At 43.5% G+C, this 23132-nt stretch overlaps 1 protein-coding gene across 1 annotated transcript in view; it reads left to right on the forward strand.

Moving 5' to 3' along the window:
• Positions 1-23132, forward strand: part of LOC115150245 (voltage-dependent calcium channel subunit alpha-2/delta-3-like) — a 92404-nt gene that overhangs the window by 64465 nt on the left and 4807 nt on the right. The window contains exons 15-26 of the mRNA XM_029693330.1: positions 6853-6924; positions 7085-7165; positions 7265-7339; positions 8720-8803; positions 9163-9234; positions 9345-9406; positions 13539-13606; positions 14577-14622; positions 16262-16359; positions 17412-17505; positions 17734-17829; positions 18041-18159. Of these exons, the coding sequence (XP_029549190.1) occupies positions 6853-6924; positions 7085-7165; positions 7265-7339; positions 8720-8803; positions 9163-9234; positions 9345-9406; positions 13539-13606; positions 14577-14622; positions 16262-16359; positions 17412-17505; positions 17734-17829; positions 18041-18159 (967 nt within the window). The remainder of the gene's footprint in view (positions 1-6852; positions 6925-7084; positions 7166-7264; positions 7340-8719; positions 8804-9162; positions 9235-9344; positions 9407-13538; positions 13607-14576; positions 14623-16261; positions 16360-17411; positions 17506-17733; positions 17830-18040; positions 18160-23132) is intronic.

Below are 23132 nucleotides of genomic sequence, written 5' to 3' on the forward strand. Positions count from 1 at the left end.
CCCAGTGTGTCTGTAGTAAGCCCTTCTATTCCCTGTGTGTCTGTAGTAAGCCCTTCTATTCCCAGTGTGTCTGTAGTTAGCCCTTCTATTTCCAGTGTGTCTGTCCTGAACCCTTCTATTCCCAGTGTGTCTGTAGTAAGCCCTTCTATTCCCTGTGTGTCTGTACTAAACCCTTCTATTCCCAGTGTGTCTGTAGTAAGCCCTTCTATTCCCAGTGTGTCTGTAGTAAGCCCTTCTATTCCCAGTGTGTCTGTAGTAAGCCCTTCCATTCCCAGTGTGTCTGTAGTAAGCCCCTCTATTCCCAGTGTGTCTGTCCTGAACTCTTCTATTCCCAGTGTGTCTGTACTAAGCCCTTTTATTCCCAGTGTGTCTGTAGTAAGCTCTTCTATTCCCAGTGTGTCTGTAGTAAGCCCTTCTATTCCCAGTGTGTCTGTACTAAACCCTTCTATTCCCAGTGTGTCTGTAGTAAGCCCTTCTATTCCCAGTGTGTCTGTAGTAAGCCCTTCTATTCCCAGTGTGTCTGTCCTGAACCCTTCTATTCCCTGTGGGTTTGTACTTTACCCTTCTGTTCCCTGTGTGTCTGTCCCGAACCCTTCTATTCCCTGTGGGTCTGTACTGAACCCTTCTATTTCCTGTGTGTCTGTACTGAACTCTTCTATTCCCAGTGTGTCTGTATTAAGCCCTTCTATTCCCAGTGTGTCTGTAGTAAGCCCTTCTATTCCCTGTGTGTCTGTAGTAAGCCCCTCTATTCCCAGTGTGTCTGTCCTGAACCCTTCTATTCCCAGTGTGTCTGTAGTAAGGCATTCTATTCCCAGTGTGTCTGTACTAAACCCTTCTATTCCCAGTGTGTCTGTCCTGAACCCTTCTATTCCCAGTGTGTCTGTAGTAAGCCCTTCTATTCCCAGTGTGTCTGTACTAAACCCTTCTATTCCCAGTGTGTCTGTAGTAAGCCCTTCTATTCCCAGTGTGTCTGTAGTAAGCCCTTCTATTCCCAGTGTGTCTGTAGTAAGCCCTTCTATTCCCAGTGTGTCTGTCCTGAACCCTTCTATTCCCTGTGGGTTTGTACTTTACCCTTCTGTTCCCTGTGTGTCTGTCCCGAACCCTTCTATTCCCTGTGGGTCTGTACTGAACCCTTCTATTTCCTGTGTGTCTGTACTGAACCCTTCTATTCCCAGTGTGTCTGTACTAAACCCTTCTATTCCCAGTGTGTCTGTATTAAGCCCTTCTATTCCCTGTGTGTCTGTAGTAAGCCCCTCTATTCCCAGTGTGTCTGTAGTAAGGCCTTCTATTCCCAGTGTGTCTGTACTAAACCCTTCTATTCCCAGTGTGTCTGTCCTGAACCCTTCTATTCCCATTGTGTCTGTAGTAAGCCCTTCTATTCCCAGTGTGTCTGTACTAAACCCTTCTATTCCCAGTGTGTCTGTAGTAAGCCCTTCTATTCCCAGTGTGTCTGTAGTAAGCCCTTCTATTCCCAGTGTCTGTAGTAAGCCTTTCTATTCCCAGTGTGTCTGTAGTAAGCCCTTCTATTCCCAGTGTGTCTGTAGTAAGCCCTTCTAATCCCAGTGTGTCTGTAGTAAGCCCTTCTATTCCCAGTGTGTCTGTAGTAAGCCCTTCCATTCCCAGTGTGTCTGTAGTAAGCCCTTCTATTCCCTGTGTGTCTGTACTAAACCCTTCTATTCCCAGTGTGTCTGTACTAAACCCTTCTATTCCCAGTGTGTCTGTAGTAAGCCCTTCTATTCCCAGTGTGTCTGTCCTGAACCCTTCTATTCCCAGTGTGTCTGTAGTAAGCCCTTCTATTCCCAGTGTGTCTGTCCTGAACCCTTCTATTCCCAGTGTGTCTGTAGTTAGCCCTTCTATTCCCAGTGTGTCTGTAGTAAGCCCTTCTATTCCCAGTGTGTCTGTATTAAGCCCTTCTATTCCCAGTGTGTCTGTAGTAAGCCCTTCTATTCCCAGTGTGTCTGTATTAAGCCATTCTATTCCCAGTGTGTCTGTAGTAAGCCCTTCTATTCCCAGTGTGTCTGTATTAAGCCCTTCTATTCCCAGTGTGTCTGTAGTAAGCCCTTCTATTCCCAGTGTGTCTGTATTAAGCCCTTCTATTCCCAGTGTGTCTGTAGTAAGCCCTTCTGATGGGCAGGAGCTTGGAGTCTACCAGGGTCTACCTGCACAGGTGAGACTGGGCTGGAAGTGCTGCTGCTCTGGGAGGGAGAGGGTGGTCGATGGTGAAACCCTCCATCAATCATTTTGTTGAGTCAGCAAAGAAACATTCTCCCACCTTAGTACCTTAGTACCCTAGTCCCCTAGTACCATACAGAGATTACCTTAGTACCCTAGTACTTTAGCCTCTTTATGGTACTGGGGTACTAAAGTACTAGGGTACAAAGGTACCAAGGTGCTAGGGTACTAAGATAGTACACCAGTATCATTCAGAGGCTATCTTAGTACCCTAGCACCTTGGTACCTTTGTACCCTAGTACCCTAGTACCATACAGAGACTACTTTAGTACCCTAGTACCTTAGTACCCTAATACCCTAGCACCTTTGTACCCTAGTACCTTAGTACCCTAGTACCATACATAGACTATCTTAGTACCCTAGTACCTTAGTACCCTAATACCCTAGCACCTTTGTACCCTAGTACCTTAGTAACCTAGAACCCTAGTAATCCAGTACCTTCGTACCCTACACAGTTCACTACCTCTTTCGGACACATGTTCTGTACTGTACATGGACACACTCTTTTTTGCAATACACATTCTATCCTGCACATAAACACTCCCACACACACACAGCCACATACATATACACAGTACACACACACACACAAACAGCCACATACATATACACACTACACACACACACACACACACTCCCACACACAAACAGCCACATACATATACACAGTACACACACACACACACACAAACAGCCACATACATATACACACTACACACACACACACTCCCACACACATATACACAGTACACACACTCACTCCCACACACAAACAGCCACATACATACACACAGTACACGCACACACTCCCACACACATATACACAGTACACACACACACTCACTCCCACACACAAACAGCCACATACATATACACTGTACACACACACACACACACACACACACACACACACACACACACACACTCCCACACACATATACACAGTACACACACACACACACACTCCCACACACATATACACAGTATACACACACACACACTCCCACACACAAACAGCCACATACATACACACAGTACACACACACACTCACTCCCACACACAAACAGCCACATACATATACACAGTACACACACACACACTCCCACACACACACAGCCACATACATATACACAGTACACACACACACACACACACACACTCCAACACACAAACAGCCACATACATATACACAGTACACACACACACACTCCCACACACACACAGCCACATACATATACACAGTACACACACACACACACACACACACACACACTCCCACACACACACAGCCACATACATATACACAGTACACACACACACACACACACACACACACTCCAACACACAAACAGCCACATACATATACACAGTACACACACACACACTCCCACACACACACAGCCACATACATATACACAGTACACACACACACACTCCCACACACAAACAGCCACATACATATACACACAGTACACGCACACACACTCCCACACACAAACAGCCACATACATGCACACAGTACACACACTCACTCCCACACACAAACAGCCACATACATTTACACAGTACACACACACGCTCCCTCTCTTTTATGCAAACACACACACACTCCATCTCTTTTATGCAAACACACACTCACTCCCACACACACACTGCCACACACATATACACAGTACACACACTCACTCCCACACACAAACAGCCACATACATATACACAGTACACACACGCACGCTCCCTCTCTTTTATGCAAACACACACTCACTCCCACACACAAACAGCCACACAATCACCTCCAGTACACACAGTCACAGCTGTGTCCATGAGCCTGTGAGGTGAGGGAATAGCAGACCTAGTTTCAGTGAGCTCATGTCACGGATCCCTCCGGAACTTTCATTACGCACACCTGTCCCCTATTCCCACTGATTAGTATTTGTATATATGTGCCCTTTGGTTTCCATTGGGCGGTCGATTATTGTTACAATGTCTGTTGGCAGTGTGGGTAGCTGTGCTGTGTGTTTTGGCTTTCATGCCATTGTGGATTGTGCAGATGATTACGGGTCTCGTCCCGTGTGTTAATCATTGTGTGCGTGTGTTATTTATTCAAGGTACTCCTCGCTCTTCTGTTTTGGGTTTCTACCCTGTGTTTTGTTACGTGTTTGTTTGGTCTTCATCCCCGTGCCTTTACACGGCACGCCGTCATTTGGGCTTAATAAAAAAACCTATTATGCATTCCTGCATCTGTCTCCCAATCCTTCATGCCAACGTGACAGCTCATGTGTTTAATCAAGTCACTTCTCATTCTGCTGAGCATAGCCCCGCTCTCAGCCAAACAAGAAACACTGGGGATTGCTCTAAACCAGAGCTTCACTATAAATGTACTGTAAAGCCACAAACTAAGAGCAACATTAACCATAGTTTTATTCTCCAGACTGCAGTGCTGCCAACTTTTGAAGAAAACTTGGAGTGAGATGTAATATGATAATTTCATTGCTCCCTGGCACAACCCCTCGATGGGGGATTGTAAAATGGTACTGTTTTAAAGCTAGTTTCCTGCAATTCTATGTATTTTGACATGGATTTAGTTAGGGCTATGACCTGGGTGGAACATTAAAAACAAATAAACCACAGGTCAGGTCTATTCAGGATACTTTGAACATTAAATGAACACTCAAAATGTGATGACTTTGTTACTTTGAGATTTTTTAGGTGGTTTGACACTTCATTCAGACAGTAATGAGATGGGAGAAACAGTGGGAAGGTAGGAAGCCGGGATTGATCCCTGTTCTCAGGTTGAAAGTTATATGCAACATGTGCAGGGGAGTTTTACCATTACACCAAGGCTCTGTACAGGAAATGTTTATATTAATGGTTGATGGCAGTGGGTAAGCAAATCATAGATTGCAGTCTCCTTGTCCATAGATTATTTTCTAGGTAAGCACACAAAGATTTTGTAAGTTTGGTGAACTTTTTAAAATATGACTGGAAGAAACTTTCCCAAGTACTGGGTGTTATTGTTATAATGTATTTGTTATAACAATTCATTTCTCAAAATCATCCAACCTTCCAGAAAAATGGAATGAATATCAATATTCAGGTAGTTTAAGTCTACTAGATGAAGATCCTTGCCATCATCTTCCTCTCCATAGACATTATGTGATGTGTTTATGAGTTGTGAGTCCCCCTTCCATCTCAGCATGTGCACAATAGTAAAATGTCCAGAATTATACTTGAGGCCTGGAGCATTCAATATCCAATGCTTTTTGTAGGACTTATTCAAACTGTCCATGAATGGATGCAAAAATACATAGCCCCATATTATCCATTTTCAAAACACAAGTAGGCTTATCAGATCACACTGGCAACATTTAGAACAAGTGGAATAATAAAATAATTGTGGGGAATAACAGTGGTGCTTCTACTGACATGCACACTAATTACCCTTGATGTTAGCCCATTGTTAAGAATAAGAGTTGTTCCACTGATCAGACTAAATAAAGTACATATATAATAATTACCCTTGATGTTAGCCCATTGTTAAGAATAAGAGTTGTTCCACTGATCAGACTAAATAAAGTACATATATAATAAAATCTCCTGAAGACAAAATGACATGAATCTGCCCCTACATCATAACCAAATGATTTTAATATTTATTGTCCCTCCTCTAGAATGAAACGTACACTTTTGGGTTCACAATATGTTTGACAAAATGATTTTCATAGTTACAAATCAGGTCACCCTACTAAACTTCCCTGCTAAAACATACTGTCATTTTGTTGACAACAGCGTATATAAAACTGCTACCATGCTGCTCTTTTTACAGTTTGATAAACTCAGCTGAGAGCGTTCTCTCTCTCCATTCAGCTCCACTCTCCTAATCTTGAGGGGCGTTTCTTTAAAAACGCGCATCCAATTCCCCTGATCCCTTACATAAATTGACCAATCATATGCTTCAATATGAGGCGGTTCACAGTGCTGTGGTAAAACAGGACAATGATAGAGGTTCTGCTCGAGATGTTAAGTTGCAGGTGCAAATGCTACGATTTCAAAACGATTTGGAGTACAGTTGAAAAGTTAACACACTGACTATACAATGGACTAATTAGAAAAATAAATACAGTACTTTTCACTGCGTGAGATATAAGAGATGTGGCGTGTGACAAGAGGGTCAAATACGAGTGTCTCACAGCCAATGCATGAGAGTTGGGAGCTCTGAGACAGTCCTCTATTTTATTTATTTTAATTTTACCAGGCAAGTCAGTTAAGAACAAATTCTTATTTTAAATGACATCCTAGGAACAGTGGGTTAACTGCCTTGTTCAGGGGCAGAACCACAGATGTTTTACCTCGGGGATTTGATCTTGCAACCTTTTGGTTACTAGTCCAACACTCTAACCACTAGGCTTCCAGACATGTTTATTTTGTATAAACATGTCTGTTTGGTGAAATCTATTTTGGTGAAAACTTGGCACGGATGGACATTGTTGCGTATATTCCTCTGTTGACTCAGATTAGCATTTAGCATCAGTCAGAGAAATACTGTAGCAACAGCCTATGATAGTTAAAACATAAGGAATCTCAGTAGACACGGACTCTGTCATTGTGTTCTGTCTTAGTCCAGAAACAAGAAGGGCCCCAGCCTGATGACCACTGTGGCCATGCCTGTGTTCAGCACCAAGAACGAGACGGTACGTGTGTGTGTCTTTGTGTGTGTCTGTCTGTCAGTCTGTATTTTTCTTTCTTTCTGTCCATCTGATTGTCTGTGTAATACTCATTGAGTCTTGTTTGTTTCTGCTCTCCTCTCTCCTCTCTCCTCTCTCCTCTCTCCTCTCTCCTCTCTCCTTACAGAAGAACCAGGGTATTCTCCTAGGGGTAGTGGGCACAGACATTCCCCTACAGGAACTCATGAAGATCATCCCTAAACACCTGGTACAGTGTCTAATAACCCAAAGTTATGATGCATTGTCATTTACTGTTCTCCTACACTCTACTTCATGTAATCAATTATCTCTATTTGTGTGCCTTCAGCTGGGTATCCACGGTTACGCGTTTGCCATCACTAACAACGGTTACATCCTGACCCATCCAGACCTGAGGCCACTGGTAACACATTGTCTCCTAAACACACTTGTCCCCTAACCTTAACTGTAACCTTGCCACAACATTGCATTAACCCTAACCTGCACCTACACCTTGGACTATATAGAAAGCAGGAGAGCGGTTCATTGAATAGTTAATACATATAATGCCGCCAATGAATACGAGTGTTCTGAAAAACAGAACCAGTTTGAGTGAGTGAGCCTCCCAACTTGCTCAGTAGCAATCTATAATCCTCACCTTTTCCTTTGATATATGCATGCAGGGGGGGATACAGACCATTGATACTACTGTAGGGCTGGCTGGCCCTGGCTAACTAAGCTAACAGTAACCCTGAGGTAACCCTCCTGTCCTGTAACTGTCCTATACATAGACTGCACCATAGACACTCACCTGTAACTGTAGACTAGAACATAGACACTCTCTGGGATCCTGCTTGGGTTCCCACTGGAAACATGTTCTAGTGGATCTGTGTGTAACAGTGTGTAATATTAGCGCCCCTATGTGGGTTTCTCTGTGTCGTAGACTGTGATGTGACTGTGGGAGTGTATTCCTAACCAGACTCTATTGGACTGGATGTTTCTATGTTATTGGTTGTTGATTGAACTGATCAATTAGGCGTTATTGAACTGGGGAGTTCTGACCTGGTGGAACCAGCCTGATGGCACTGTAGCTCAACATTCTGTTTGAGCGGTCAACATTCTGATTGAGCGGTCAACATTCTGATTGAGCGGTCAACATTCTGTTTGAGCGGTCAACATTCTGTTTGAGCGGTCAACATTCTGTTTGAGCGGTCAACATTCTGATTGAGCGCTCAACATTCTGTTTGAGCGGTCAACATTCTGATTGAGCGGTCAACATTCTGATTGAGCGGTCAACATTCTGTTTGAGCGGTCAACATTCTGTTTGAGCGGTCAACATTCTGCGCAGTGAGTCAGTCTGCTTGATCAGGCTAGGAGTGTTCTGGTTTTGAGCAAGACGATGCTAGTGAGGCCTTATAAAAGGTGCACTCTGAAATGTGTTTCATTTTTATTTAATTTTTTTTACTTTTACCCCTTTTTCTCCCCAATTTCGTGGTATCCAATTGGTAGTTACAGTCTTGTCTCATCGCTGCAACTCCCGTATGGACGGGAGGCGAAGGTCGAGAGCCATGTGTCCTCCGAAACATGGCTCTGGGACATTTGTGCGCCGCCCCTTCGGTCTTCCGGTCGCGACAGAGCCTGGACTCGAATCAGGATCTCTAGTGGCACAGCTAGTACTGCGATGCAGTGCCTTAGACCACCGCACCACTCGGGAGGCCTGAAATGTGCTGTTTACACAGAACATCCACAGTGCAACCAAAATCTGAAACTGTTTCTATCAAATGTGTGTTCCTCTGTGCCTCAGTACCAGAAGGGCCAGAAGAGGAGGAAACCCAACTACAGCAGTGTGGACCTGTCTGAGGTGGAGTGGGAGGACAAGGATGACTTTGTACGTCTACACCCTGACATAACAAACACTATACACACATCTGATTCCTAATACAGACAGACTGGTTTCATTTGAAATAATAATAGTATTGACAGTATTCAATCCAAGGCGTGTTATATAGTAGCACACTGGACAGCCAACAAGGTGCCTTTTAAAGGCAATGTCCCAGACATTCGTGGAGATCACATTCATGGTAAATGCTGTCTGCTCAACCGTAAATGACCTTTAAAAGGAGCATTATCGGCTGTCTAGTGTGTTACTCTGTTACTCTGATTGAATGCCGGACTGATCGAACTGAACAAATATAACACCTCCTGGTGTCTAATAATGGTGACACCAGAACTGTTTTTCTGTTTCAGCTGCGTAATGCCATGGTCAACAGGAAGACTGGGACTTTCTCCATGGAAGTGAAGAAGACAGTGGACAAAGGGGTGAGACGGGAGGAGGATGACTCTTACAGTTACTGCATATCAAAGACTGTGGACTGTAATGAAATCAATGGATGAGTCCTCATGCTTCGTGCTTTCCACTGTGCTATCAGAAACGTCTCCTGAAGATGCACAATGACTACTACTACACTGAAGTCAAGGGAACTCCCTTCAGGTGTGTGCAGTTTCCTATTTATCTTGATACATTCTCTAATGTTTAATGTACAGTGCATTCGGAAAGTATTCAGACCCCTTGACTTTTTCCACATTCTGACCCTTTGCTATGAGACTCGAAATTGAGCTCAGGTGCATCCTGTTTCCATTAATCATCCTTTAGATCAGTGGTTCCCAAACTTTTTATAGTCCCGTACCCCTTAAAACATTCAACCTCCAGCTACGTACCCCCTCTAGCACCAGGGTCAGCGCACTCTCAAATGTTGTTTTTTGCCATCATTGTAAGCCTGCCACACACACTATACAATACATTTATTAAACATAAGAATGAGTGTGAGTTTTTGTCTCAACCCGGCTCGTGGGAAGTGACAAAGAGCTCTTATAGGACCAGGGCACAAATAATAATATAATAATAATCAATAATTCTGCTCTTTATTTAACCATCTTACATATAAAACCTTATTTGTTCATCAGAAATTGTGAATATCTCACCACAGGTTAATGAGAAGAGTGTGCTTAAAAGGATGCACATAACTCTGCAATGTTGGGTTGTATTGGAGACTCTCAGTCTTAAATCATTTTCCACACACAGTCTGTGCCTGTATTTAGTTTTCATGCTAGTGAAGGCCGAGAATCCACTCTCACATAGGTACATGGTTGCAAAGGGCATCAGTTTCTTAACAGCGTGATTTGCCAAGGCAAGAAACTCTGAGTGCAGCCCATTCCAGAAATCTGGCAGTGGCTTCTGATTAAATTAAATTTTCACATAACCACTTGTTGCAATTTCGATGAGACTCTCTTGTTCAGGTATCGTTAAATGGACTGAAGGCAGGGCATGAAAGGGATAACGAATCCAGTTGTTTGTGTAGTACGTTTCGGGAAAGTAATTGCGTAATCGCGCACCCAACTCACTCAGGTGCTTCGCTATATCACATTTGACATTGTCTGTAAGCTTGAGTTCATTTGCACACAAAAAATCATACAATGATGGAAAGACCTGTGTGTTGTCCTTGTTAATGCAGACAGAGAAGAGCTCCAACTTCTTAATCATAGACTCAATTTTGTCCCGCACATTGAATATAGTTGTGGAGAGTCCCTGTAATCCTAGATTCAGATCATTCAGGCGAGAACAAACATCACCCCGATAGGCCAGTCGTGTGAGAAACTCGTCATCTTGCAAGCGGTCAGACAAGTGAAAATTATGGTCAGTAAAGAAAACTTTAATTAAAAAAACTTGTCAATACTTTGCCCTTTGTTAACCAGCAAAGGGCAACGCGTTGTAAATGCGTTATGTGGTCGCTGCCCATATCATTGCATAATGCTGAAAATACACAAGAGTTTAGGGGCCTTGCTTTAACAAAGTTAACCAATTTCACTGTAGTGTCCAAAACATCTTTCAAGCTGTCAGGCATTCCCTTGGCAGCAAGAGCCTCTCAGTGGATGCTGCAGTGGACCCAAGTGGCGTTGGAAGCAACTGCTTGCTATGTCTCCCTGTCATGGCTTTTGCACCATCAGTACAGATACCAGCACATCTTGACCACCAAAGTCCATTTGATGTCACAATGATGTCCAGTACTTTAAACATATCCTCTCATGTTGTCCTGGTTTCCAGTGGTTTGAGGAAGAGGATGTCTTCCTTAATTAACCCCCATAAACCTTAACGGACATATACCATGAGCTGTGCCAGGCCCACCACGTCTGTTGACTCATCCAGCTGTAACGCATATAATTCACTGGCTTGCATGTGAAGCAGAAATTGTTTAAAAACATCTCCTGCCATGTCACTGATGCATCGTGAAACAGTGTTGTTTGATGAAGAAATTGTCTGTATAGTTTTTTTGGCCTTTTCCCCCAGCATTGTCCCAGCCATATCCGCGGCAGCAGGAAGAATTAAGTCCTCCACAATAGTATGGGGCTTGCCTGTCCTAGCCACTCAGTAGCTCACCATATAAGACGCTTCTAGCCCCTTGTTATTAATGGTATCTGTTGCTTTTATACATGTCTTACTACTCGAAAGTCGTCTTTATTGTTGCTCAAAAAAGTCCTGTGCTTTATTTTTCAAATGGTTATGTTTAGTATCTAAATGTCTTTACAAGAGTGAAGGTTGCCCACGAGAGAGTAACGGTTAATGTGATTGGATGTTAATTATTTGACTAGACTACCTGTATTTGACATTGTGTTGTTATTAAACTGAACACTAGACGGTTGAATTGTGTTTTTGGCTGTGAAACAAGGCTACTCAGGTGACAAAAAAACCTCACCCAAATGTTTAGCCCTGTTGGAAAATATAAAGGTACTGCTTGAAAATGTTTGTTTTTTTGTATTTTTTCTTATGTGAATCACATTTGTATTTGGCGTACCCCTGATGGCATTGGGAATACCTGCTTTAGATGGTTATACAACTTGAATGGAGTCCACCTGTGGGAAATTCAATTGATTGGACATGATTTGAAAAAGCGCACCTGTCTATATAAAGTCCCACAGCTGACAGTGCATGTCAGAGCTAAAACCAAGACATGAGCTTGAATGAATTGTCTGTAGAGCTCTGAGACAAAGTTATGTCGAGGCACAGATCTGGGGAAGGGTACCAAAAAATGTCTGCAGCATTGAAGGTCCCCAAGAAAACAGTGGCTTCCATCATTCTTAAATAGAAGAAGTTTGGAACCACCAAGACTCTTCCTAGAGCTGGCCCTCCGCGCCAAACAAGCAATCAGGGGAGAAGAGCCTTGGTCAGGGAGGTGACCAAGAACCCGATGGTCATTCTGACAGAGCTCTAGATTTCCTTTGTAGAGATGGGGGAACCTTCCAGAAGGACAACCATCTCTGCAGCACTCCACCAATCAGGCCTTTATGGTAGAGTGGCCAGACGGAAGCCACTCCTCAGTAAAAGGCACATGAGTTTGCCAAAAGGACAAAAAGGACTCTCAGACCATGAGAAACTATTTGGCCTGAATGCCAAGTATCACATCTGGAGGAAACCTGGCACCATCCCTACGGTGAAGCATGGTGGTGGCAGCATCATGCTGTGGTGATGTTTTTCAGCGGCAGGGACTGGGAGACTAGTCAGGATCAAGGGAAAGATGAACGGAGCAAAGTACTGCAAGATCCTTGATGAAAACCTGCTCCATAGCGCACAGGACCTCAGACTGGGGCCAAGGTTCAGCTTCCAATAGGACAACGACCCTAAGCACACAACCAAGACAACGCAGGTGTGGCTTTGGGACAAGTCTCTGAATGTCTTTGAGTGGCCCAGCCAGAGCCTGGACTTGAACCCAATCAAACATCTCTGGAGAGACCTGACAATAGCTGTGCAGCAACACTCCCCATCCAACCTGGCAGAGCTTGAGAGGATCTGCAGAGAAGAATGGGAGAAACTCCCCAAATACAGGTGTGCCAAGCTTGTAGCGTCATACCCAAGAAGACTCAAGGCTGTAATCGCTGCCAAAGGTGCTTCAACAAAGTACTGAGTAAGGGTCTGAATACTTATGTAAATGTGATATTTCTGTTTTTTATTTTTAGTAAATTTGCAATAATTTCTAAAAAACAGTTTTTTCTTTGTTATTACTTGGTATTGTGTGTAGATTGAAGAGGGAAAAATTGAATACATTTTAGAATAAGGCTCTAACGTAACAAAATGTGGAAAAAGTCAAGGTGTCTGAATACTTTCCGTATGCACTATATGTGTGTTCCTGTAAATGTTGAGCATCTCTGACAGTCCTTCACTATGCTGGGTTCAGGTGAGTGGAGCTGTCATTCATGTTGAGCAGAGGAGAGTAGGGTGCACTACACTTCTTTAGCTTTTCAGTACATTTATTCATTTATCTTGATCAATTCTCTTGATGTTCTTCTGCAAGTTGACATGATGGGCTGGTTCAGTGAGTGAATGACCTGTGAATGTAACTGTTGACTATCTCTGTGGTTCACCATACTGTGTGTGTGTGTGTGTGTGTGTGTGTGTGTGTGTGTGTGTGTGTGTGTGTGTGTGTGTGTGTGTGTGTGTGTGTGTGTGTGTGTGTGTGTGTGTGTGTGTGTGTGTGTGTGTGTGTGTGTGTGTGTGTGTGTGTGTGTGTGTGTGTGTGTGTGTGTGTGTGTGTGTGTGTGTGTGTGTGTGTTTATATTATTTCTGTGTTCAGTGTCGGTGTGGCTTTGTCCAGAGGCCATGGCAAATTCTTCTTCAGGGGAAACGTCTCCGTAGAAGCAGGTAAGTGTCACTCTACTCTTGTCATTCACTCTCCCACTCCTTCTATCCTACACTCAATCAACAAACTACCAGAGCGTCATCAGTTTCACATAGAGTCTGTGTATTCTGTACCCGGGGTCTGCCTTTTCATAAGGTCATATATCAGCCCACTGAGCCTGGCCCTGCTGGAGCGTCATCAGTTTCACATAGAGTCTGTGTATTCTGTACCCGGGGTCTGCCTTTTCATAAGGCCATATATCAGCCCACTGAGCCTGGCCCTGTTGGAGCGTCATCAGTTTCACATAGAGTCTGTGTATTCTGTACCCGGGGTCTGCCTTTTCATAAGGTCATATATCAGCCCACTGAGCCTGGCCCTGCTGGAGCGTCATCAGTTTCACATAGAGTCTGTGTATTCTGTACCCGGGGTCTGCCTTTTCATAAGGTCATATATCAGCCCACTGAGCCTGGCCCTGTTGGAGCGTCATCAGTTTCACATAGAGTCTGTGTATTCTGTACCCGGGGTCTGCCTTTTCATAAGGTCATATATCAGCCCACTGAGCCTGGCCCTGTTGGAGCGTCATCAGTTTCACATAGAGTCTGTGTATTCTGTACCCGGGGTCTGCCTTTTCATAAGGTCATATATCAGCCCACTGAGCCTGGCCCTGCTGGAGCGTCATCAGTTTCACATAGAGTCTGTGTATTCTGTACCCGGGGTCTGCCTTTTCATAAGGTCATATATCAGCCCACTGAGCCTGGCCCTGCTGGAGCGTCATCAGTTTCACATAGAGTCTGTGTATTCTGTACCCGGGGTCTGCCTTTTCATAAGGCCATATATCAGCCCACTGAGCCTGGCCCTGCTGGAGCGTCATCAGTTTCACATAGAGTCTGTGTATTCTGTACCCGGGGTCTGCCTTTTCATAAGGTCATATATCAGCCCACTGAGCCTGGCCCTGTTGGAGCGTCACTGATCTGATGTTCATGTGTTTTTCAGGGCTTCATGACCTGGAACAGCCAGATGTTGCGCTGGCAGACGAATGGTAATGCAGGGGGTTATGGGTAATGCAGAGGGTTAAAGGCTTGAGCTTGGTCAGTCAAGCATTATATACAGTGGGTATCATAAGTATTCACCTCCCTTGGATTTCTTCACATTATATTGTGTTACAAAGTGGGATTAAAATGGATTTAATTATAATTTTTTTGTCAATGATCAACACATAATTCTCTGTAAGTGGAAGAATTTGTATTTATTTTTATATCAATTAAAAATAAAACACCGATATACCTTGATTTTATAACTATTCACCCCCTGAGTCAATGCATATTACAGCTGTGAGTCTTCTTGGGTAAGTCTCTAAGAGCTTTTCACACCTGGATTGTGCAATATTCACCCATTGTTCTTTTCTATAGCAATGTTCAAGTCTTGCTATAGATTTTCAAGTAGATTTCAGTCAAAACTGTAACTTGGCCACTTAGGAACATTCACTGTCTTCTTGGTAAGCAACTTCAGTGTAGATTTGGCCTGCTGTTACAGGTTATTGCTGAAAGGTGAATTCATCTCCTAGTGTCTGGTGTAAAGCAGACTGAAGCAGGTTTTCCTCTAGGATTTTACCTGTGCTTAATTCCATCCTGTTTCTTTATATCCTGAAAAACTCCCCTGTCTTTGTCGATGTCAAGCATACCCATACCATGATGCAGCCACCACCATGCTTATGCCAGAAAGTGTATTCTTTGCCGTGTTTTCTTCTCTCCAGGATGACTTTAGTGGCTTGTCACATACAGGATGAATGTTTTGGAATATTTCTATTCTTCTTTTCACTCTGTCACTTAGGTCATTATTGTGGAGTCACTAAAATGTTGTTGCCTCAGTTTTCTCCCATCACCGCCTTGAGCCATTGTTTTAAAATCGCTAATGGCCTCATGGTGACATCCCTGAGCGGTTTCCTTCCTGTCCTGCAGCTCAGTTCATTTCAGGAGAACTACTCTATATGTGTCTGGGGGTTTTAATACATCATCCACAGGCTCAGCATAATTATTAACTTGACCATGCATAAAGAGATATTCAATGTCTGTTCCCCATCTACCAATCACTGTCCTTCTTTATGAGGCTTTTGAAAAGCTCCCTGGTCTTTGTAGTTGAATCTGTGCTTGAAATGCAATACTTGACTGAGGGACCTTACAGATGGACGTATGGGGGACAGAGGAAGGGTTAGTCATTCTGAAATCATGTCAACTCCTATTATTTCAGTCCATGTAACTTATTATGTGATTTGTTAAGTCAAATTTTACACCTGAACTAATTTAGGCTTGCCTAAACAAAGGGAGTGATTACTTATAAAATGACTGTATTTTAGTTATTACATTTTTTTTCATTTGTAAAAATGTATAGAATTTTCTTTTCACTTTCACATTATGGAGTATCTATGACCAAAAAAAAATCACAATTAAATATATTTCCATCCCACTTTGTAACACAACAAAATGTGAAAAAATCCAAGGAGGGTTACTGATCTCTGTAAATCTCAGTAGGCATGTTATGTTGAGCCATGTGACATAACAGCATGTGTCTGTTATGGCCGAAATGTTGGTTATTTTCATTAAGTGGTTGGTAGTATTTACAGTGTATGACTTTCTTCAGTGTACATTTTTGGGGTGTGTTTCTACCTATTCATTTGACAGGACGTACTGCAACACAGACGAGCACTATGAGCACCGTTCTCTCTCCCAGATCCAGGCTATTAAACTCTACCTGACCGGACGTAAACCACTCATCAAATGTGAGCCACACCTCACTGGGATCTATAGGCCTACTAACTATAACCCTAACCCTTAACCCTATACCCTAACCCTATACCCTCAGCCTTAACCCTATACCCTATACCCTCAGCCTTAACCCTATACCCTCAGCCTTAACCCTATACCCTCAGCCTTAACCCTATACCCTCAGCCTTAACCCTATACCCTCAGCCTTAACCCTAAGCCCTCAGCCTATACCCTCAGCCTTAACCCTAAGCCCTATACCCTCAGCCTTAACCCTAAGCCCTATACCCTCAGCCTTAACCCTAAGCCCTATACCCTCAACCCTAAGCCTTAACCCTCAGCCTTAACCCTCAGCCTTAACCCTCAGCCTTAACCCTCAGCCTTAACCCTAAGCCCTAAGCCCTAACCCTTAACCCTAAGCCTATTTATTTAACTAGGCAAGTCAGTTAAGAACAAATTCTTATTTACAATGACAGCCTAGGAACAGTGGGTTAACTGCCTTGTTCAGGGGCAGAACAACAGATTTTTACCTTGTCAGCTCGGGGATTCGATCTTGCAACCTTTCGGTTACAAGTCCAACGCTCTAGGCTACCTGCCACCCTATACCCTAACCCTCAGTCCCTATACCCTAACCCTCAGTCCCTATACCCTAACCCTCAGCCTTAACCTTATACCCTAACCCTCAGCCTTAACCCTATACCCTAACCCTCAGCCTTAACCCTATATCCTAACCCTCAGCCTTAACCCTATACCCTAACCCTTAGGCTTAACCCTAGCCTCAGCCTTAACCCTATATCCTAACCCTCAGCCTTAACCGTATACCCTAACCCTTAGGCTTAACCCTAGCCTCAGCCTTAACCCTAACCCTATACCCTGTCTGTAGAGGACTTGGTCATGTGTTTCCTGGACTGAATATCCCATCTGCTTCAGAGGACAGGAATTCATTATTATGATGTGGTTAGTCAAAATAGAATGTACTGTTATCTAGTCATAATTGATAGTGGGGGATGACTCAGTCCTGTCTGTATAGGTTCCTGTAGTGAACCTGAACAACTTCTTTCTGTTGCAGGTGACAGAGAGCTGATCCAGGAGGTTCTGTTTGATGCTGTGGTCACAGCCCCACTGGAGGCCTACTGGACAGGCCTGGCCCTCAACAAGTCAGAGTGAGTCTAACTGACTAACTCCTAAACTGAACTAACTTCTTCTCAACTAATGTTGCCACTGCCCTGCCCCTGTTGTATTAGCACAGGTACAGTATGTAGCAAAGTGTCTCTCTCCGGTTATCGCCAGCGTACTGTCCTCTGTATTCTGTGATATCATGACTAATATGCAGATTATCTCCCCTTATTATATTCTTACTGTACACTTGTTTGCTTCCATCATGTCTACAGGAATTCAGATAAAGGTGTGGAGATTGCTTACCTGGGCACGCGCACTGGTCTCTCTAGAACCAACCTGTTTGTTGTCCCAGAGGATCTATCCAATCAGTGAGTACTAGACTGAGCATCTGATGAATTAGTGAAATTAACACTGAGACAAAGCATTACAGCAATGACGCGTAGTTTCAGCAGTGACTTTTGACTTGCGGTTTGACTTGTAGTTTCAGCAGTGACTTTTGACTTGCGGTTTGACTTGTAGTTTCAGCAGTGACTTGTAGTTTCTCCTTTGACTCCTTCATGACTTCCTGTGTTCCATCAGAGACTTCCTGACAGCGGAGGATAAGGAGGGAGTGTTTAATGCTGACCACTTCCCTCTGTGGTATAAGAGAGCAGCAGAGCAGGTCCCTGGCACCTTTGTCTACTCCATCCCCTTTGGAGGTAAGGTGACACTGACACTAAATGTACCTTTACTACATCCAGAAATCCCACACCCACTAAATACAGCTTTACCCGACCTCAAAGTTTAACAAATGTTTTTATACGGCTTCATCCATCGCTTGCCCTGTGTTTCCATTGTGTGGTTGTTGTTGCCTTTAAAATACTATTTTGTGTGTTGTGTAGTTTTATTAAGTTGACCTTTTAATCAATCTTCAGTTTCTCTGATATACAGTAGCTCACTCTCCCAACACTGTAATGCAATACTGTCTGTAGTGCATTCTCCCACTCAATAGTTCTTTTTAGTTAACCTTGTTGTATGTACCTCTGCATTTCTGTGGGGATTCTGTGTCTCTAATAGGTTTATCATGGAGACTGTGTATCTGTGTTTCTGATAGGGTTACTGTACAGCTTACCTCTCTAAGTCCCGTGTGTAATTAATGTGCCTCACTTTCCCCCCACTGACAGCAAGAGAGGAGAGGTAGAATCAGATCACAATCCTGTTTACCTGCTCTACCTGTTTTTATCTGTCTGTCTCTCTCTCCTCTCTCTCTTCTCTCTCTCCTCTCTCTCTCTTCTCTCTCTCCTTTCTCTCTCTTCTCTCTCTCCTCTCTCTCCTCTCTTCTCTCTATCTCCCCTCTCTCCCCTCTCTCCCCTCTCTCCCCTCTCTCTCCTCTCTCTCTCTCTCTCTCTTCTCTCCTCTTCTCTCTCCTGTCTTCTCTCTCTCCTCTCTTCTCTCTCTCTCCTCTCTTTTCTCTCTCCTCTCTCTCTCCTCTCTCTTTTCTCTTCTCTCTCTTCTTTCTCCTCTCCTCTCTTCTCTCTATCTCCCCTCTCTCTCCTCTCTCTCCTCTCTCTCTCTCTCTCTCTCTCTTCTCTCCTCTTCTCTCTCCTGTCTTCTCTCTCCTCTCTTCTCTCGCTCCTCTCTTCTCTCTCTCTCCTCTCTTTTCTCTCTCTCCTCTCTTCAATCTATCTCTCTTCTCTCTCTATCTCCTCTCTCTTCTCTCTCCCTCCTCTCTCTTTTCTCTTCTCTCTCTTCTTTCTCCTCTCCTCTCTATCTCCCCTCTCTCTCCTCTCTCTCCTCTCTCTCTCTCTCTCTCTCTTCTCTCCTCTTCTCTCTCCTGTCTTCTCTCTCTCCTCTCTTCTCTCGCTCCTCTCTTCTCTCTCTCTCCTCTCTTTTCTCTCTCCCCTCTCTTCAATCTATCTCTCTTCTCTCTCTATCTCCTCTCTCTTCTCTCTCCTCTCTCTCTCCTCTCTCTTTTCTCTTCTCTCTCTTCTTTCTCCTTTCTTCTCTTCTCTCTCTCTTCTCTCTCTCCTCTCTCCCTCTCTTCTCTCTCTCTCTTCTCTCTCTTCTCTCCTCTCTCGCTCTCTCAAGGGGCTTTGCATTACCTGGCTGAGCTCTATTGATGTCATTCTACTGTATAACTGTACAGAGTGGAGTAGTGGAGTAGTGGGTTGCTCCTGTGTTAGAGCCTGCTGTTTGAAAGCTGTGGGTATGGCGCCATCTTCAAGCTAGATAATGTGTATCACTCATATTTCTGTGATTTGTTCAAGGGTTGATGGACTCTGAGTGTACAAAACATTAGGAACACCTGCTCTTTCCATGATATAGACTGACCAAGTGAAAGCTATGATCGCTTATTGATGTCACTTTGTTAAATCCACTTCAATCAGTGTAGAAGAATGGGAGGATACAGGTTAAAGAAGGATGATTAAGCTTTGAGACAATACGTTATACGTTTTATGCAAAAATATTTATGTAATAATCATCATATTGAAGAACCTGGAGTCACGCTATGCCACGTTGTGTGGTCCTCCCACTACAACTGTCACGGTTGTCGTATGATGAAGGAGCGGACCAAAGCGCAGCGTGTGTATTGTTCCACATTTTCTTTATTAAACTGTGAAACTATGCAATACATACAAATAAACTAAAAAACAAAAACAACAAACTGTGACGAAGAGGTGCAACATACACTAACTCAAAAACAATCTCCCACAAAACCAGGTGGGAAAAACAACTACTTAAATATGATCTCCAATTAGAGACAACGATGACCAGCTGCCTCTAATTGGAGATCATCCCAAAAAACAACAACATAGAAATACAAAAACTAGAACATAACAACATAGAAAATCTAAACTAGAATAAAACCCTGTCACGCCCTGACCTACTCTACCATAGAAAATAACAGCTTTCTATGGTCAGGACGTGACAACAACTCACCGGGCTTATTAGGATACTGATTAAATAAATGAGTGGTGAAAGTGCAAGGTGATGAGCTTGATGCTCATTCCCAATAAATATCTAGTGTCTTATTCAGGTGACATTGTCGTCGATGCTTTGCTGCGGTTTGACAAATAAAAATAATCTTGATCTTTTTGTCCATAATCTCACCATGTAGGTTATATATAAACTGAGTACATGTGCCAATACCAGAGTAGGCACATTTGTTTTGTGAGTAAACCATCAGTAGAGTTGAAACTATGATGGAAACCCATTGAACTTGTATTTTGTATTCGGTACATGGGAACTTAACCGCAAAAGGTATTTTTATGTGCACTATGTCATCACGTAAAGCTTTTTATCTGCAACAAGTCAATTTGATAATAACAAAAATAATAACATCTTCCTGAATTATTCTAATGACATTTTTTTCTGAGTGAATACAATTGCACTAGAATTGTCGTATGTTTTGTAATTATTTTGTTAAATATATATACATACACTACCGGTCAAGAGTCCTCATGAAAGCCAGTTTCATCATAGCGCTTGATTGTTTTTGCGACTACACTTGAAGAAACTTTCAAAGTTCTTGAAATGTTCCGTATTGACTGACCTTCATGTCTTAAAGTAATGATTGACTGTTGTTTCTCTTTGCTTATTTGAGCTGTTCTTGCCATAATATGGACTCGGTCTTTTACCAAATAGGGCTATCTTCTGTATACTACCCCTACCTTGTCACAACACAACTGATTGGCTGAAACACAATAAGAAGGAAATAAATTCCACAAAATTAACTTTTAAGAAGGCACACCTGTTAATTGAAATGCATTCCAGGTGACTACCTCATGAAGCTGGTTGAGAGAATGAGTAGGTGTTTGGACCGGTAGTGTATGTATACAGTGCCTTGCAAAAGTATTCATCCCCCTTGGCGTTTTTCCTATTTTGTTGCGTTACAACCTGTAATTTAAATAGATTTTTATTTGGATTTCATGTAATGGACATACACAAAATAGTCCAAAATGGTGAAGTGAAATGTATGAAAAATTCAAAACAGAAAAGTGGTGCGTGCATATGTATTCACCCCCTTTGCTATGAAGCCCCTAAATAACATCTGGTGCAACCAATTACCTTCAGAAGTCACATAATTAGTTAAATAAAGTCCACCTATGTGCAATCTAAGTGTCACATGATCTGTCACATGATCTTAGTATATATACACCTGTTCTGAAAGGCCCCAGAGTCTGCAACACAACTAAGCAAGGGGCACCACCAAGCAAGCGGCACCATGAAGACCAAGGAGCTCTCCAAACAGGTCAGGGACAAAGTTGTGGAGAAGTACAGATCAGGGTTGGGTTATAAAAAAATATAAGAAACTTTGAACATCCCACGGAGCACCATTAAATCCATTATTTAAAAAATTGAAAGAATATGGTGTAACCGATGTGAAATGGCTAGTTAGTTAGCGGTGGTGCGCGCTAATAGCGTTTCAATCGGTGACTTCACTCGCTCTGAGACTTGAAGTAGGGTTTCCCCTTGCGTTGCAAGGGCCGCGGCTTTTGTGGCGCGATGGGTAACGATGCTTCGTGGGGTGTCAGTGGTTGATGTGTGCAAGGGTCCCTGGTTCGAGCCCGGGTTGGGGCGAAGAGAGGGACGGAACCTACACTGTTACATTGGTGCCTTGACCCGGATCATTGGTTGCTGCGGAAAAGGAGGAGGTCAAAAGGGGGGTGAGTGTAACCGATGTGAAATGGCTAGTTAGTTAGCGGTGGTGCGCGCTAATAGCATTTCAATCAGTGACGTCACTCGCTCTGAGACTTGAAGTAGGGTTTCCTCTTGCGTTGCAAGGGCCGCGGCTTTTGTGGCGCGATGGGTAACGATGCTTCGTGGGGTGTCAGTTGTTGATGTGTGCAAGAGTCCCTGGTTCGAGCTCGGGTTGGGGCGAAGAGAGGGACGGAACCTACACTGTTACAATGGCACCACAACAACCTGCCAAGAGAGGGCCGCCCACCAAAACTCATGGACCAGCCAAGGCAGGCATTAATCAGAGATGCAACAAAGAGACCAAAGATAACCCTGAAGGAGCTGCAAAGCTCCACAGAGGAGATTGGAGTATCTGTCCATAGGACCACTTTAGGCCGTACACTCCACAGAGCTGGGCTTAGCAGAAGAGTGGCCAGAAAAAAGCCATTGCTTAAAGAAAAAAATAAGCAAACATGTTTGGTCTTCGCCAAAAAGCATATGGGAGACCCCAAACATATGGAAGAAGGTACTCTGGTCAGATGAGACTAAAATGGAGCTTTTTGGCCATCAAGGAAAACGTTATGTCTGGCGGCAAACCCAACACCTCTCATCACCCCGAGAACATCATCCCCGCAGTGAAGCATGATGGTGGCAGCATCATGCTGTGGGGATGTTTTTCATCAGCAGGGACTGGGAAACTGGTCAGAATTGAAGGAATGATGGATGGCGCTAAATACAGGGAAATTCTTGAGGGAAACCTATTTCAGTCTTCCAGAGATTTGAGACTGGGACGGAGGTTCACCTTCCAGCAGGACAATGACCCTAAGCATACTGCTAAAGCAACACTCGAGTGGTTTAAGGAGAAACATTTAAATGTCTTGGAATGGCCTAGTCAAAGCCCAATCCTCAAACCTATTTCAGTCTTCCAGAGATTTGAGACTGGGACGGAGGTTCACCTTCCAGCAGGACAATGACCCTAAGCATACTGCTAAAGTAACACTCGAGTGGTTTA

The sequence above is a fragment of the Salmo trutta genome, chromosome 16 (genome assembly GCF_901001165.1).
Source record: "Salmo trutta chromosome 16, fSalTru1.1, whole genome shotgun sequence".
Lineage (NCBI taxonomy): Eukaryota > Metazoa > Chordata > Actinopteri > Salmoniformes > Salmonidae > Salmo > Salmo trutta.